This window comes from Dermacentor albipictus, chromosome 6, assembly GCF_038994185.2.
Source record: "Dermacentor albipictus isolate Rhodes 1998 colony chromosome 6, USDA_Dalb.pri_finalv2, whole genome shotgun sequence".
Taxonomy (NCBI): Eukaryota; Metazoa; Arthropoda; class Arachnida; order Ixodida; family Ixodidae; genus Dermacentor; species Dermacentor albipictus.
The window spans coordinates 17,398,914-17,415,897 of NC_091826.1; the positions used below are offsets into that span (position 1 = coordinate 17,398,914).

Genomic DNA, 16,984 nt, shown 5'->3' on the forward strand with positions numbered 1-16,984 from the left:
TTCCCCCCGTTTGTCCTTACAGTGGCCGTGCGTGATTTTCCTAGTACGCTTCTAGAAGCGGTCTTATCTCGTACTGAGAAGATATGACGACAACTTGTATTGACAAGTTATGTAATCGACGATGATACGTTTTCGTTTTTTTTTTCATGCTGCAGTTTCATAGGGATCGAAAGCAATGGCTTAAATATGAGACGGAACACTCTAGGAGCTAGCAACGAAATGCATGTTTTTGGCTACTCTATGAAGCAAGACCATGCTAGTTCTTTCTTTTGCATTCTGCTTAATTGCAGAAAGAGTCAGTATTCATTAACCAACCTCGCAAATGTTAACTTTGGGGCAAATCTGTCAATGAGAAAGCTGTGGAGCGTTCTAGAAAACATCAATTTAGCCGCTTGTTTCTACTCAGTACGTAATGTATTTTGTTCTGCGCCCTACAGAAACCCCGCCAAATATGAAAAAGAGCACGTGACATTCCCGCTTGCACGCCGCGATTGCAGTACTCTCAAACGAGCCTTCATCAATTTCACCATGCTATATATAATGCCGCCTGGACATATTTCCTCTCTGTTTACTATTAATGTTATCTTTCAGTTGGCTCTTACACCAAATTTACGTTATGGGGGGTTTTAACCCATATTTTCTTTTTTATTGGTTTTAGTTTGTCATGCCGCTGGTGGTGCGCATTCCCCACACCTTTATGTAGGTTCTTTAGACTCTGGAGCGATCACGAGATCCCACTATAGCGTAATCTTACTCAGCCCAATGTGGCAGACACCGGCGGCTCACACAGAATTCGATAAACAATAACCAGACCCGTCAGCAGAGCGAACAGTCCTGCCGGCGAGTAAAGTAACATAAAGACGCACATCGCATTGCATGTGCCTCGATACCAGACAAGCTCAAGCGGGCATGCGCTAGGTGGAGCAGTGATGCAGTTCAACATAGTTCGCAGAGATCCGTTGCTATTGTACGGCTTTCGTAGGGGTACGTTCACTATTGCTCAGGACAATAGGAAGTTTTAGATTTTGCGCGCGCAAACCTCGGAGGGGCAAACCGCTAGGTTTACAAAATAATGCAAATGCGAAAAGGTATACGAGAGGAAGCAAACGGAATTCGAAAAAAGCGCAAGCAGGGGATGGCGCTTTGAGTGCGCAAAGCCGCTTGCGAGTGCAAAATCTGAGACATCCTATAATACAAACATCACGTGCGTACGTACAACAACAGGCTCCTGCGTCACGCTTGTCTTTAAAGTGCAAAAGCTCCGAAGTGCTCTTTGTACTTACGCAGGCGAATTCTTCCTGGACAACGGTCAATGTTTGTGACTGTGCTGCTCAAGGTGCTGTGGATGGACGCGCTACGAGTCGTCCTCGTCACAGCTGCGTACTACGGCTGCATATACTCCAGGATACCAGCACTCGAGTGAGTCATTCGTGACGTGCGTTGGTGCTCGGCCTGATTGATTGATTGATTGATTGATTGATTGATTGATTGATTGATTGATTCGTCCGTTCATTCATTCACTCATTCAATAGGGATAGGATTTGTTTAGTGCAGTGATGCCGTGACAGGTTCACAGCGCAAAATGAAAGACATGGACGCGCAGGGGGGTAAGTCGACGAGCGCTCGGTGTGTTCCTTCGAAAAAGAACCTTTCTTTGCTAATTTCCTCGGGATTGGATGTCGCCGTTACGTCGACACACGGCATGCCGCCACAGGCACCTAGGCCGTGTATCGACGTATACAGCAACGCTTGTGTGTGTTTAGACGTCAGCTGCAGCTGAGCCCGTGGACACGTACCCTATAGGTTTGTAATAAAACTTTCAAGATATCGCTTATCCCAGTTTCAAAAAGCGGACCCGCACTTCCTGATTATGGCGAAGAGTAAACTTCAGCGGGAAAGGGTTCCACCGTGTATGAAATTAATGCAGCTGCGCGTCTCACCACGGAACGCTATTCGCATAAATACGCAGGTTGCTGATAAACAGCCATGACGAAGTCGGTACGACGTCGGCAGTGCTCATGTTTGCGGCAGCAACTTCGTGCGAATTGCTGATCTCCTGCTACCAAATTGACGTACTTCAGACGTATGGCTGCAGGGCCCGTTCCATGCTTCAAGGACTGATCTTCAAGAAGGTACACAGCTCCTGTGACTATACTAGTAATGGTTAAGGGTGGTAGAACAAGGAATGTCGCTGAAGTCAGAGTTTCGACAGGGGTAATTTACCTTCGTCAGAGTCTGACAAAGACACGTTCTTTTGTCGAAACGCTGGCTGCAGTGACATTCCTTGTTCTACGGCTGTTAATCACTTTGACTGTTAATCATTTCTACGTGAACTTCTCTCACTTGTTCTAATGCTGCATTGGTCGGTTGCTCTGGAGCGCCTGGAGGCGCTTTACCCTTCAACCTGGGACCACCACCGAGAATTGGCGGCGTTTCGGTCACGTGGCTACTGCAACTTCTGGCTGCTGCAACTTCTTCGGTAGCGTGCGGATGCCCTTAAAGGACTGACAACTGGCCTAAATGTATTGTGAGACGCTGATGGGAATGAAACGACCATGATTTATAGGGATAGAATAGAGAACGCTGCTCGAGATTTAGGTAGTAATTACAATTTTAAATTGGGAATGAAAATCTCACAAACCAGTAAGGGGCGCGAACTACGGGTGCTTTGGTGATTCGGATTTAGTATATGAGATTACTATACGTAAGTCGGCTGTTATTAAGCACCTCATACTTGCTGTTTAAAATTGTAGTTCGCATATTATTAGCCTTTTGCACTTTATTGTTTGCGTATTATGAAGTGAAAAAGAAGTCCATGCTGAAGAGCGGCGCTCGAATCCCTCAAAGCATGGCGGCGCAATTGATTGCTGTTGTACGCGCGCTAGATCCTGAGCACGCGTTGGAGCTGAAAATACTTTGTTCCAGTTCGCTCAGGTTTTGGAGAGACGACATGCTTCGGAAATAAAAACTGTACAGGTACGGACACACTAGCGGCAAGACGCGCGCGGCACGCCACCGGTGGCAAGAACGCCACGCGGCAGAGAGGCCACATCGGTTGTGCGCGCGGCCATAGAATAAAGAACAAACTTGCGCGGCGGCCGCCACGGAGTCACGTGACAGCGCTGCTCTCGAACTGCGCGAGCATAGGCGCGATATCGCGGTTGTCGCGCGCTTTTTCCTTGCTCGGTTAGCAGACAGCGCGCTGATCGCGTTGATTCCTGCAATGGCAGATGCAGACGACGATGTTCTGACGACGATGAGCGTTTTAATCATTGTGTGTTCTCTGCTGTTGCGACGGCGGCGCGCGCAAAAGGCACGCAGACAAAGCACTAGTGCTGTTTGTCGCGGCTGGCTCGGGGCGCTCGGTCGTCGACCGTGGTTCCGCCGCCGCCGCTGGAAGTTAACTTCGGCAGTAGCCAAGAGGTGGCGCTTAGGAGAAGCCCGGACGTCTCTCATTGGTTCGCGGCACGCGGCAAGCCGCCGAAAATGGCTCCTCGACCCATCCTCTGCGCGGCAGACCAAACCGGATCCGCGGCAGGTTTCGCGGCACGCGGCGCGCCGCCGGCGGCGTGCCGCACGCGTTTTGACGCTAGTGTGTCCGTACCTTACGCATGGATGCGGAAACACGCTGAACTACGTATTAGTGTAAAGGCGTCGTTTCAGTTTAGAGAACGTAACTTGGCTTGACTAAAAAACACTCATGACTTGTTAATGATCGAAGCTGTTGGACAGGAAACCACGAAAGCACGTAGCTGTGATCTTAGTAATAATTTTAACACTTCGGAAAGCATCAACCGCAGAATCATCGGTTTGATAAACAATTCCAATACTTTCCCGCAGCTAGAACCGCTCTTGTCGTCTGCCTTCCACCAATGCCGGCACATAATGGCTATCGCGCTCACCTATCACTGTTTCCAGCAAGCTTCCCGTGAACGACTACATCCTCACTGCATATAGAAAAATTTCAGATAGAAGAGGCCCCATGGCGTCTCCCGCGTTACCGCTCAATGACTTGACTCTGACCGGCATGATGTCAATTACAGTAAAGAAATTGGCACCATAAAAATTGGTTGCCAGTCCTTCTAACTGGCTGTCAGGCTTCTCATTTCTTTGCAAGAAAATAAGTTCTGACGGGTTATTCTTCAATCCTCAGATCGCTCTGCCGAGCGGCTGCATGTTCGGTTCGACCATGTCTTCTCTGGCTCCTACATCGCTCCGTTTTATACCTATAGCATGCAACACTGTGGATAAGGCCATCCACTTAGCCTCTACTGCGTTAGTGAGTTAATGGAATTTCTCAAAGTAAGATCTGTCAGGAAATTCTTAACGTACGACTTAAACACAACTCGCAGACGCGATTGTATCGGATTGTTTTTAATATAAGAGAAAACATAATTAAATCACGCGGAAAGCCCTTTTCCAGCTGCCGGTTTGTGGGTGAGCACGCCACAAAAAATCCCGACAAAATCCGCCTCCATTTCACCCTGTGAAGGTGGATGTACAGCAAAGAGGCTACAGACTTTAGACGACGTTAAACACGACCAATGCCTCCTTTACTAAATGCCTGCCGCGTCACTAGTTTTTCCCATTGGAGCGGAGGTTCCTGTAGTTTGGGGTAGTCGCGGAGAGACGCGCTCGCAGCCGACCCTACTTCCTGTTGCGGAGGAAGTGACGATTCCCAGGCTGGCGCGCGCTCGACCAATGGCTTGACGAGAAACCGCGGGTCCTGCCTCCGAGATCGCAACGGACGCCGCTAAAATCTCGGAGGCAGGAGAACGTGATTGAAGTTTGGAGCAGCCGCCGCAACTAGCGCTCGCAGCCGACCCGGGTGGACAAGAGCAAAGGGGAGAGAGTCCGGAACCAACTTTTCAGCTCACGCAGCAGGCATCTAGTAAAGGAGGCATTGACACGACGTTAGACGATGTTTGTAGGTGAGCACGCCACGAAAAATCCCGCCCAACAAGAGGCTAGCAGCTTCGCTTTAATGTCCACCTCGATTTCACCCTGTGAAGGTGAATGTACAGCGAAGGTGGTGCGGAAGTTAGACGACGTTACACAAGCACCACCGCCAAAAGCGACTTCCGTCACGCGCGCCCACGTGTGCGGAAGGGCCGCAAACTTCCTCATTTTGCTAGTCCGTCCGCCAAGCGCCTTATTGAACTATATTAATTTGTATATGTAAATCACGCCAGGAAATGCGTAGCGTGCGATTTACACACACACTGTAGACATGATAACTTCGTACTGTAATACGAATATACGAGAGACCAGTGGTGCGAAGCTACCATCCGTGGGATTACGACTGAACGAATATACGAGAAAATGCATAATTCTGTTTAGATGTCATTTAAACTAAAGACTATATGAACACTTAGTCACAATGAAGGCAGAATTCCACCACGACGATTACCTAATTCTGTGACTTGGAAACTGAAAAAGAATGCCTTTTTTCAGCTGCTGTTCGAGGTCCATTATCATTATTGCAGGCCTTCCGTCTGGCGCAAGTGCGTTATCGAACAAATTGAACTTCTCAGAGTAAGATATGTCGCCAAATTCGTAATGTTTTACTTACGCGCAACCTAGACATGATAGCATCGAATTGTATCTCTAGTATACGAGAAAACATAATTTTCTTACGCAGAAACTCAAAAACAAACTATTTTTCCAGTTGCTGTTTTTGGACGGACACGCCACAAAAAATCCCGAACTACTAGAGGCTAACACTTTAGCTCTAAAAGCGCCTCTAACTCGGCATGAAAGCATCGCTCGAAAGTTTTTTTGGGCTCCGATGCAGGTTGAGCTGCTGCCTGTTTTGTAAAGGGGCCCTGAACCACTTTTTATCAAAGTGGAGAATGGCATTTGAACTGAAGATAGGCTATTTTACAAATAGTACTTTCCCGCAAAAAGTACTTCTGTGCTTTCAGCAAAAGCAGAGGTATGGGCAATCAAACACGGCCTCCGCTGCGCTCCCGTTCCTTCTTCAATTTCTTGCACTGCGAAGGCTATAGCGCAGTTGGGCGTGCCCACAACGCTCCGCCTTCTAAATGTCACCGTGGCGCGCAGTTCAAATTTCATTTTGGGTGTCAACGTAGTCCCCACGACTTCCGCCTTCTGCCCCTACGACGCGCTAAACATAAACCAAACGCGGTTGACCTCAGCGAGCCGCGGTGCGCTAGCCAGTGGACTCGTGGCGACACCCCACGGCGGCCACGGTATCTACGCCATGTAGCCAACCGCAGCTTGATGTCAGCTATCGGCCAATAGCAGCCGTCCAAGGGAATGACGAAATAAAACGTCCAGAAGTTAGTGAGGAGAGGGCCTTCTGTTGAAAAGAGAGTGCTTGCGAGAGAGACAAAGAGAATGAAGAGGAAAGGCAGGGAGGTTAACCAATATGAGTCTCTGGTTTGCTACCCTACACTGGGGATGGGGGATAGGGACAGGGTGCTTGAGACTTTGCAATCCGCTTGCGAGCTCCATGCACCGCGTACGACAGCAGAACTTGGCTGAGATGTTCACAGCAGGGTATGCTACCCGCGGAGTATGTTATTTCACCAAGCCACTGAAGTGGTTGAGGGCGCCTTTAACATTTCATAGCGAGCTTTCACAGGTTCCATACGTTGTCTCCTATGTTCTCGTTCTCGTTACAGGTGACCACCATGTCGGCCGGCACAAAGTCACGTTACCCGACTGGTTACATCAGTTCGCTGCTGGCCGTCGACTGCGCCCTGCTTGGCGGGTTCGTCTTAAGCCTGCCGGTGCCCGTATTCGGCGTCTTGTTGTTTCCTTTCCTCTTCTGGATGCTTGCGACGCGTGCCGGTCTCTGGCCTTCGGTGTGTGCCGCATCCTGGACGCTCGTGGTTCTAAGCGTGCCTTTTGTTGTCCAATCCGTGCAGAAGCGCTTGTGGGTGAGTACCGCTTCTAATACTGCCCCCGTTACGCGCACGCCTTCAACTGCCCTCTAGCCCACCGACAAGAGAGGGTTGCTGCGGCCCTATAAACTGAACGAATTCTGCAAGGCTTATTTCGGGTCAAATTGCGTTGTTCCGATCACGTGATCACACTTTGTATCCACGTGTTGAGGGTAAAATGCGATTCATTCATTCATTTGTACAGTTCGTTCATTCGTTAGTTGTTCTGTAACTAGAGCGCTAGTTTGGCGTTACAGTGGGGTAGGGGGAAGTGTAAGCAAAGGTACGGGAACATAAAAAAAAAATTCGCCGACGACTCCGTACTGTGAAATTTGAGCGCAGCATTATAGGTGTTTTCATTTTCCGATATATTGAGGCATCGCACCGATCACCGCACCGACTGGCGGAGCCGCGACGCGCGGCGCTGTACGCAGTTGCCGCTTCCCGGCAACTGCAGCGTATGCAAGGGTAATCTTTACAGGGGAACGTCTGTGGCGAACGCTATGCGTGAAGGCGTTCTTTCCATCTTTCTGGCTCTTCTTCGTCTTTCCCCCGGACGACCGGCGCCGCCGCTGCTGTGGATGCGTGGTCGTGAGCACCATCTGGTGGCGCTTCAAGGGGACTTCCTCCACTCTTCTCCTCTGTCGCCTTTCGTCCTCCGCTGCCATAGAGTTCCTCACTATAACACCTAGAGGTAAAGCTGGCGCCACCTTCTATGGGAGTTTCCTAAGGGGTGCTGTGCCGCCATGGGAATGAGGGTATATGTGTCTGCGAGACTTGTGTTGGCAGGATTCGTCTAAAACGTTCGTATGGATACACAAACAACGCGTTGGTAAAGTAAAACCTTCGTGAAATATTTCCATTCTCTTATATTACATGTTTACTCACCTAAAATGCATGATCAAGGGAAGAAAAGCAAGAACAGACGACAAACTGTTTCAAAGCGAGCGCGAATCTTGTCGTCTCTCCTCCAACTTCAGCGGCCCGCTGATACGTTTTACGTATTATATAATTGTACATGCAATAACAAGTTCTCATAGTTAAACAAAACATGTCTTTGTGTAATAATAAAGCTAAAACGGCATTTTACGTGCTGTTTTAGTAGAAAACGAATCATTGTGACAGACGGAACGGTGCTTGTATGGCTCTCCAAGAACGATACCAGTCCGAAGTCACAGTATACCGGCATTCCGATGCATACCACAGCGCAGCAGCGCCAGATTTCCCTCTAGGTTATATTGTGAGAAACTCTGTGGTTTACCATGGACGCACGCTGTTGGCTATCCTGCACCATGTGAGGGGGAAAGAACAGAGAGTGTGCGTGTCTCTTTGCCGGGAAACCTTTTAAAGTCAGATATTTGAGATACCTAAAACATGCTTGCTATTAATGGTGCCGGTAAGATTATTATTTTGTTTTTTTGTTTCATCAAATAGTACCGATTGCCTATTAGCGGCCAAGGGAGGAGTGGGTACAAGTGGAAAGTAGAGCAAAAGCAAACATACACTACTAGCGATAGCATAAAGTTACAAAATGAATGCTGTCACTGACGCAAAGCAGACAACGTTGACAGAAGCTAAGCAAAACTTCAGAAGTCACCAATGAGGACAGCAGATATAATTTATAAAAAGTAAGCAAAAGCATTTTTGCACGAACAAACATAAAGAAAGGGAAAAGAAATAAGTACTGCCCTAAAAGAAATTCGTACCCCGAACCAATTGCGTATATGAGTTTCCGTTATTTATCATTTTCTCCACGTATATATATATATATATATATATATATATATATATATATATATATATATATATATATATATATATATATATATATATATATATATGTTTCTTATATGGGCTCTGCAGGTGTTTGTTGCTGTCTGTAGTTGTGCTACAGAACTCTTACCTTTACGTTACAAGATGCGCAGCAATTCCAGGAGGCTGTTGTATCCTCGAGTGATGGACAGCGAAGTAGTGCGCCGAATTGTGCTTAATTGCAAGACGCAAGAAAATCGCACAGTGCGCCGCGTCGCTTGACGCTTTCTCTTTCAGATAAGTGCTTCATCTAAACGTTCTAAAGAAAAAGAAATCATTCCAGTAATTTTTCAGCAAAAGGTAATCAAAGCCCGTGACGAGCGGCTGAAGGTCACGACCGACATGCTGTCCACCATCCGCGTAGTGAAGATGTATGCGTGGGAGGACGCCCTGCAGGAGAATGTGCTCCGTTTGAGAGAGGTGGAGCTCAAGTGGCTCTTCAGGGTCAACCTACTGGACGCCATTCTCGACTGTATCTACAGCTCCACCAGCTCAGTGGTGAGTGCCTCGTTCGTCGCTGGCGCGGGATTCTGGGGCAACGCGGGGCACTTCTTCAGTGTTATTCTTCGCGTGGTTGAATATATATGAGTGGCACTGACGTCATCCTAGGTTCTATGTTGGTGAACCAGCACGGTGAACAGCTGCGTCTGTTGACGTCTCGCGTAGCTCCAACTCCCACACCACCGGTAGGGGCCTCTCCTAAACTTTCCTTCCTCTATGGAAGCAGGGTATCCGTGGCAGTGAATATGAGATACTGACGTCATCCTAGACCTAATATTAGAGAACTAACACAGTGAGAAGCTGCATCCGTGACGTCAAATGCAAGCTACCACGTCGTAGGTTATTGCCTCTATGAGACAGGCGCAGTTGAAAGAAAGACAGAAAAATTTAATCTAGTTCAGTAAGGGATCAAAGCCCTGAGTACAGAGGTCAGATGCGAAAAGATGTTTACTTGGATGGGTCTAGCCTAAGGGGACCCTCTAGGGAGCTAGCCCTCTCTAGGGAGCAAAGGAGCGTCTGGTTTGGCACCAACACTGACGTTACCGGCCGGGTTGATAGGATCGGCTGGTGTTGCGTAAACCGGTGCATGGCCTCCAACATCAAGCGGCTCTTTCTCAGCCCGCGCAGCCCGCGATCTCATTGGACGAGGGGTGGTGTGCCTAAAACCCCTTAAACTTCGTAAAGTAGTGCCACGCTTTGAAGAATGCTGCCTCCTCCCCGCGCGCTCTGGCAGAAGCCGACGCCGCGTCGCTATTGGCCTAATAGCATGACGTGGGCCTTCGCGCCGTGCATCAGCGCCATTTGTGCTCGAGAAGCATCTACGGAGTGGCGAGGGGCGCATCTTGCCGCCGTTGCTACGCTCGAGCAGTGTAGGCGGCGCCACGGTCGAGGAGGGAGCGTGAAAGAGAGGAGAAACGAGGAGGAGTGAAGACGGAGGAGGAGAGTGTCGCTACTTTACGAAGTTTGAGGGGCATTAGGTGTGCCAGGTCTTGGCGCTGGCGTTCTTGCCGGTTTCGGCGGGCGTTACGTCACTGGCGTCGTTGCGTTTCAACAATGAGAGGTGTAGAGTAAAGCCCCTGAAACTTAGTAAAGTAGTGCCACTCTCCTCCTACGCCTCCACTCCACCTCGTTTCTCCTCTCTTTCACGCTCCCTCCTCGACCATGGCGCCGCCTACGATGATCGAGCGCAGCAGACGACCTTTCGCAGAGTGAATGCACGCATAGCAAGGCAGTGCTCTTAAGGCGTTCACGTTGGCTTTCCAGCTCCGCGTAACTTCGTGTACAGCATAGAATTTCTAGTCGGATGCTTATACAAATTCAGTAACGGCAGCTTTTGTTTCATTTTTTGATAACTATTTCTTAAAAAAGTATGTGAAGGAGTGTTAACGCTGTGCGTTGACAACTGCGAATGTATTGCGTGCCCTACAATTAGGTACGCAACATTTGTCAAGGGCGTGTCGCAAGATCTTGTTGCGAATGGTTGTAAATAACACGTTTACCATCGAATGACAACCTCTTGGCTTCCAGCAAGCCCTCAGCCTAAAGAATCCGCGCCGCCCTTACCTTGTGAATTCGCGGCGCGTATCAGCTATGACGTACAAAGGCTGACGGAGATCACTGCTCTGGATCCAAGCTACAGTGCCGCCAACGTGCGTGCTTGCCAATCTAAGCGTGCGCAAAGCCTCAGAGGTGGCCGCTGGTGCTATTATGTTTCTCGTGTCTCAACGCCGACAGAAATACCGCGGCCGATCATCGAGTCGGGACTGTGCGTACACAAGACAATAAAATAAGTTTTTAGCATTCGTGCGTGAATCGGGAGCGCGATAACAATGCTTGACTCAATCTCAAACAAGACCACTGTGGCCTTCAGTAATTTTTTCAGGTTAATGACTTATCACGAATAACACTTCATCGTGCGTTGGTTCGTCCGTTTACTAAGTGACGTACTTGTCGCTAACCGAGTTGCACTGAGGTGTACGCATTGAGGACGGTTGCACTCCCTTCGAAGTAACATTTGCGAGACATGACTTTATTAGTGAAGTCATGATCGCGCGAAGAATTCCCCCGCCATGACGCGGCCGAAATTGCGGCAAGTGAAATTATGTTTTATCCATAGGTTAAAATGATATGAAACGGCATTCGAGTTGCAAGTTAACAGTTTATTTTCACATAGATACATTACAGATTCGCCTTTGCAGTCACAAGTCCATGTGCACCATTTATTGTCTCATTGCGTAAACAAACGCACCAGCCTAAGAGTCCTACAGCAAGCGCGTCTCAATTAGGCATAGTCATAGACGAGCAAGCGAACGACTATATGAGCGCGCGAACTAAACGAGCGAGCAAACGACTAAACGAGCGTGCGAACGAACGAGCAAACGACTAAGCACGAACGACGACTAAACCAGCCAAAGAACGGGCGGGCGACCGCACGTTTTCTTTGCGAGTGCTCCACCGCCGCATCTTAAGCTTCGCACACTTTAAAGCTCACGCGAATCAGCACATACGTCTCAATTACCTATGATGCGGTCGCTCGACGACGAACGCACCGCGTAACACGGTTTCGGGAGAGCACGCACGCTTTTCATCGGTGCCTCTGTATCGCAAATCCACCGGGCGACCGCCAACGAGGCACACGAACAAATGTGGCAAACAAAGCTAGTCTATCTAAAGAAGGCTAGTAAGTAACCACAAAAGGCAGAGAGTTGCTCTCTTGAGGCGCTTTCATGATCCAGACTGAAATTTTATCAAAAGGACTGCGCTGAATCCTAAAAATTTCGTAATCACGTTATCGCACGCAACCTCGCGTGCCCGCGAACTCAAGCCGGTTGGCGTTCAAAACGATTAAGCGCACCAAATATGACTAACACGACCACGTAGTGCGCCTATAAGCAAAGCAGACGTTGCGTAAAAATCATGTTAAAGCGTGCGTACAAATGACAACATGCACAGTGAACTGTGCAATATCTACTACGTTATTACCCACAGCACAATCCGCAAGCCTGGCACATACTATACTCTGAGAGTCTCACAACTTACCTCGCATAGTCGCGCGGAGGAAGTTGGTCGGAAGTTCTTCCTCTCGATTCGGTGAAGCCATGTCTTTCTTCTTAACCCGTTGCGCTTACCGGACGGTATCGCGAACATATTCTTGCCTTTGCTAAAACTATATTGGCATCCGAACGCGCAGCGGGTCATGGTAACAGAAAATTACGTGAAGCGACGTCACACTTGCCACAAAACATCCTTCAAGGCGTTCGCAAGATCAAAACAACACAGAATAGGAACGGAAGGAATGCCGCCAACAAGCGCCGCTTCTCGAGCACAGATGGCACTGAAGCGCGACTGTAAACAAACGAAGCCGGCGCAAGGGGCCACGTGATGCCATTAGGCCAATAGCGACGCGGCGTCGGCTTCGGAGAGCGCTGGAGGAGGACGCGGCATTCTTCAAAGCGTGGCACTGCTCTACGAAGTTTAAGGGGCTTTAGTGTAGAGAGAAAACGAGCCCGAACGCCGAGGATGGGTCGTCCTAGAAAGTGGCGCATGCGCGGCGATCTCGCATGTCCAGCCGTCGGCATTCCGGCGTGTCGCCTCGCTCCATGTCTACACTGAGCTGAGATTGCACCCGAAAGGTATCGCTCAAGGTAGACAGTAATCTCCGCTGGGTCCTGTGCATTTCTTCAATACCTTCGTTGCTACTTGAGCACACCGTAATCGAACCCTCTGTTCCCGCATTCCACTACGGCTGTTCTCTAGCTGAATAGGCAAACGAAGTCACAGCGGAAGACGCGCGGCGCGCTCTCCGCTATTTTCCTTGCACCACCAGCAGATGGCTCTCGCTTCCGCGCACCGCTGCCGCACAGGGTGATATGGGCTGGACTAGTTTCGAAGTGAGGGAAGCTCGCAGTAAAACTGAGTATGAAGAACGACTGAGGAATATGGAAAAAAGCAAATGGGCTGGGAGAGTGTTGAGGTATCTGTACAGGAAAAAACATTGATTCACAGTGGAGGAAAAGAAGTAGGAAGCTTACCAGGAAATGTGCGGCCTGTAGGGTGGGCAACCAGCAACAAAGAACCCCAAGCGGAAAGTCAGAGAGGCTGAAATAATATCATGGGGGGCGGCAATGGAAAAGAAACCTACCGTGAGTAACTACTTAAGAGGAAAAAATAAAATCAGGAAAGAAGCAATTTATGATAACTCAAACGGAAGCTCTTTACTTTTCAAAGTGAGATCAGCATGCCTTAGAACACGCACCTATAAAGCGAGATATAAGGAGGAAGAAGAAGCGGGTACTTGGGGCTGCGGTAAAGCTAGGGAAACGATGGAGCACGTATTATTAGAATGTGAATATATCTGTCCGGCTATCGATTTAGGCACCACTGGCCTCCTTGAAGCCCTTGTGTTCAGCGAGAGCAGGGGAAAAGTAAACATGTCCGCAGTAGAGATTCGTAAGAGGCGAATGGAAGATTGGTTGAAGAAAAGTAGAGAAAACGGCAAAAAAACGTAGATGTACAAAAGCAAAGTTCGCAATAGGGGGTCATAAGATTTGCTTGTAGAAGCTCATAGTGGTTTTTTTCTTTTTTTTCTTTCTTAACTTAGCTAGGACATTAGACAGTATAATAGCAAGAGCTTGGTGGCGCAACCCACCGCCCCGTTCCAAAGGGGACGCTCATGACATCCATCCATCCATCCATCCATCCATCCATCCATCCATCCATCCATCCATCCATCCATCCATCCATCCATCCATCCATCCATCCATCCATCCATCCATCCATCCATCCATCCATCCATCCATCCGTCCATCCGTCCGTCCATCCGTCCGTCCGTCCGTCCGTCCGTTGGTTGTCAAAATACGGTTGTCAGAAATAAAGAATGCTGCACCTAGAATATTTTCGAACCACATAAACATATTAGGCGGGAAGTCTCGCACAACAATATATCATAGACGAAGATGGAAACAAACTGTACGGGGAGGCGGCATTAAATTGCTTCCGAAAAATAGCTGCCAAATCATTTCAGTGCAGTGACGAGGTCGTTTTTGAGGAAACAAATAGCGTGAACGAGAATCAGATGGAACAGGAGTTCGGGATGAGAAATTTAAATTGGAAGAAAGCTGAAGAGAAAATTCCTAAGCGCACAACCACAGGGTTAGACGAGGTTCCCGTTAGGCTGATTATTTAACTTGGACCAAAAAGTAAGGAACCTCTGTTGAAAGAAGTACAAAGAAAGTTACAAGACAGGCGAATACCAGATGGCGCAAAGTAGAAAGAATTAAATTAGGTAAGGGGAACAATTATAGAATTCACTCGTATAGACGTTTGACCATTACGTGGCAATTCAGGCGATTAAATTAAAACTGCGAGCATGGGCAGAGAATAATGGCATACTGGGAGAATTTGAGAATGGCTTCAGAATCGATAGACGTCTGGATAATAACTTATTTGTTCTTATTCAGTGTATTGAAATATAAGAAAGGGGGACCCTTATATGTGGCTTTTTTAGACATTACCGGAGCTTATGACAACGTAGACGTATGACAACGCATTTTGTATGATACTCTGGAAGAGGAAGGCTTAGGCAACGACTGTATATAGCTTTTGATGGAGATTTACCTAGAAAATACCGCTTGCGTTGAATGGGCAGCGATGAGGAGCGAAGAGAAAGTTGATGTCCCCAAGGGCTTAAGAGTGGGGTGCCCTTTTCCCCGCTTCTGTCTATGATATACATGGTGAGGATAGAAAGGGCGCTAGAGGGAATCTGTTGTAATCACAGGAAAAGCGCCTGTGATGATTATCTGTCTCTTTGCTGTTCAGTGCGCCAAATGTGCGCTCGCATTCTTTTGTTAGGGCTGTTGCCTTTAAAATCTCGGCGACCAAGCTGTGTCGCGTCATGAGTTGTACTGCCGTTAGATGTAATAAACAGCTTTTCGACGTCTGCGTCTCCCTTGCCGATATAATCAATATCAGGTTTAATCTTTCATACAAACAGGCGGGCACATGTGTAGACCAGCAGCTTGCAGGTTTTTTTTTTTATGCGGACGACATTGTGTTGCTTGCTAACAAGCGAAGTTATATGCGACGTCTCTCTAATATCTGTGGACAGGAAGGCGAGATATTAGGGTTGACATTTAACGTTAAAAAATGAGGCTTTATTGTTTTCAATGAAAACAGTGAACAGACAGGGTCAATACAGGGCCACGAAATACCTCGGGTAAAAGAATACAAATACATTGGTGCATGGGTAAACAGAGGTAATAGATATATGGAAACACAGGAAATAAATAACACCAAAGGGGAAGAGAAATGCGGCCATAATAATACACAGATCGCTATTCGGATACAATAGGTATGAGGTGCTCCGGAATAGGGGGAATGGTGTAATGGTTGCACGACTTACAGTTGTATATGCAGTTGTTTGCTTTAAATCTGTAGTACAATGAGGACTCGATGGCAACCAAAGATCTGTAGGACGCCCCACATTGGGTGCTCACGGGAAGACTACAAGTGAAGCTGTGCAGGGTGATATGGGCTGGACAATTTATGAAGTGAGGGAAACTCAGAGGAACATTGATTTTCAAGAACGACTGAAGAATATCGAAAAGTTAAATGGGTTGCGAGAGTGTACTGATATTTGCACATGAACACATTTAGACACATTGGAGGAAAAGAATTAGGAAGCTTACCAGCAAGTATGCGACCGGTATAGTGAGTAAAATGACAATAGTGAACGTCAAACGCAGTCAGAGAGTCTGAGACAATTTCATGGGCGTCGGCAATGGGTAAGAAACCTGCTATGCTTAACCACCTAAGAGGAATAAACCAAATCAGGAAAGAAACAATTTATGATTACTCACAGAGAAGCTCTTTACTTTTCGAAGCGAGATCAAAATGCCTTAGAAAGCGCACTTATAAAGCGCGGTAAACTAAGGAAGAAAGAGCGTGTGTTTGCTGCGGTAAAGCTAGGGAGCCGATGGCACATGTTCTATTAGAATGGGAATACGTCTGCTGTGCTGTCTGTTTATGCTCCTGTGGCCTCCCTGAAACCAAAGTGAACATATCCACAATATAGATTTGTTAGAGGCGATAGGAAGTTTTCTGGAAGAAGCTAGGGAGAACACAAACAATGGAGGCGTACAAAAACAATGTTCCCAATAGTGGTTCAGAAAGTTTGATGCTGAAAATTTCTTCTTTTCTTTTCTCTAAATATAGGTGGGACATTATTCAAAATAATTACAAGAGCTTAGTAGCGCACTCCTCAGCCCTGCTTCAAAGGGGACGCTCGTAGCATCCGTCCATTCACATCCATTCACCCATCGATCCTTTCGCGGTAGCGGCGGCGGCATTTAGCCTGTCTACAATTCCGTCCGACTTTGTGCGAACATTAACCTTCGTTGTATATAGATTCCAACTCCCTGGATCTGCTGCATTTTCTTTTATTACTAAAGTTGCGGTTTGGTTTGATCTAATACTTTGGCCATCTTGTTTTATTTCTTTTCCTTTTCGGTTCTTTCTCGAAAGTATGTTATAACATGATTGTAGGCCCCCTTTGTGTAATGACTTCTGGGCCTTTATGAAATCGTAAATGGAATGAAAACAATCTTTCAGCTCATGATCATCCTCTTCTCGACGCTGTACGCTCTTGAACCCGGCACCGTGCTCACCCCAGCGCTGTCCTTCTCGTGCGTGTCGCTGCTGTACATGACGGACCTCTGCATGAACAGCTGCGGACAGTCGCTGAGGACTTTCAACCAGGTGAATAC

At 47.8% G+C, this 16,984-nt stretch overlaps 1 protein-coding gene across 1 annotated transcript in view; it reads left to right on the plus strand.

Moving 5' to 3' along the window:
• The window catches only part of LOC135914461 (ATP-binding cassette sub-family C member 2-like), a 52,597-nt gene that overhangs the window by 2,174 nt on the left and 33,439 nt on the right, over positions 1-16,984 (plus strand). Inside the window, exons 3-7 of the mRNA XM_065447325.2 lie at positions 1,288-1,419; positions 1,970-2,132; positions 6,648-6,905; positions 9,015-9,218; positions 16,830-16,976. Coding sequence (XP_065303397.2) covers positions 1,288-1,419; positions 1,970-2,132; positions 6,648-6,905; positions 9,015-9,218; positions 16,830-16,976 — 904 coding nt within the window. The remainder of the gene's footprint in view (positions 1-1,287; positions 1,420-1,969; positions 2,133-6,647; positions 6,906-9,014; positions 9,219-16,829; positions 16,977-16,984) is intronic.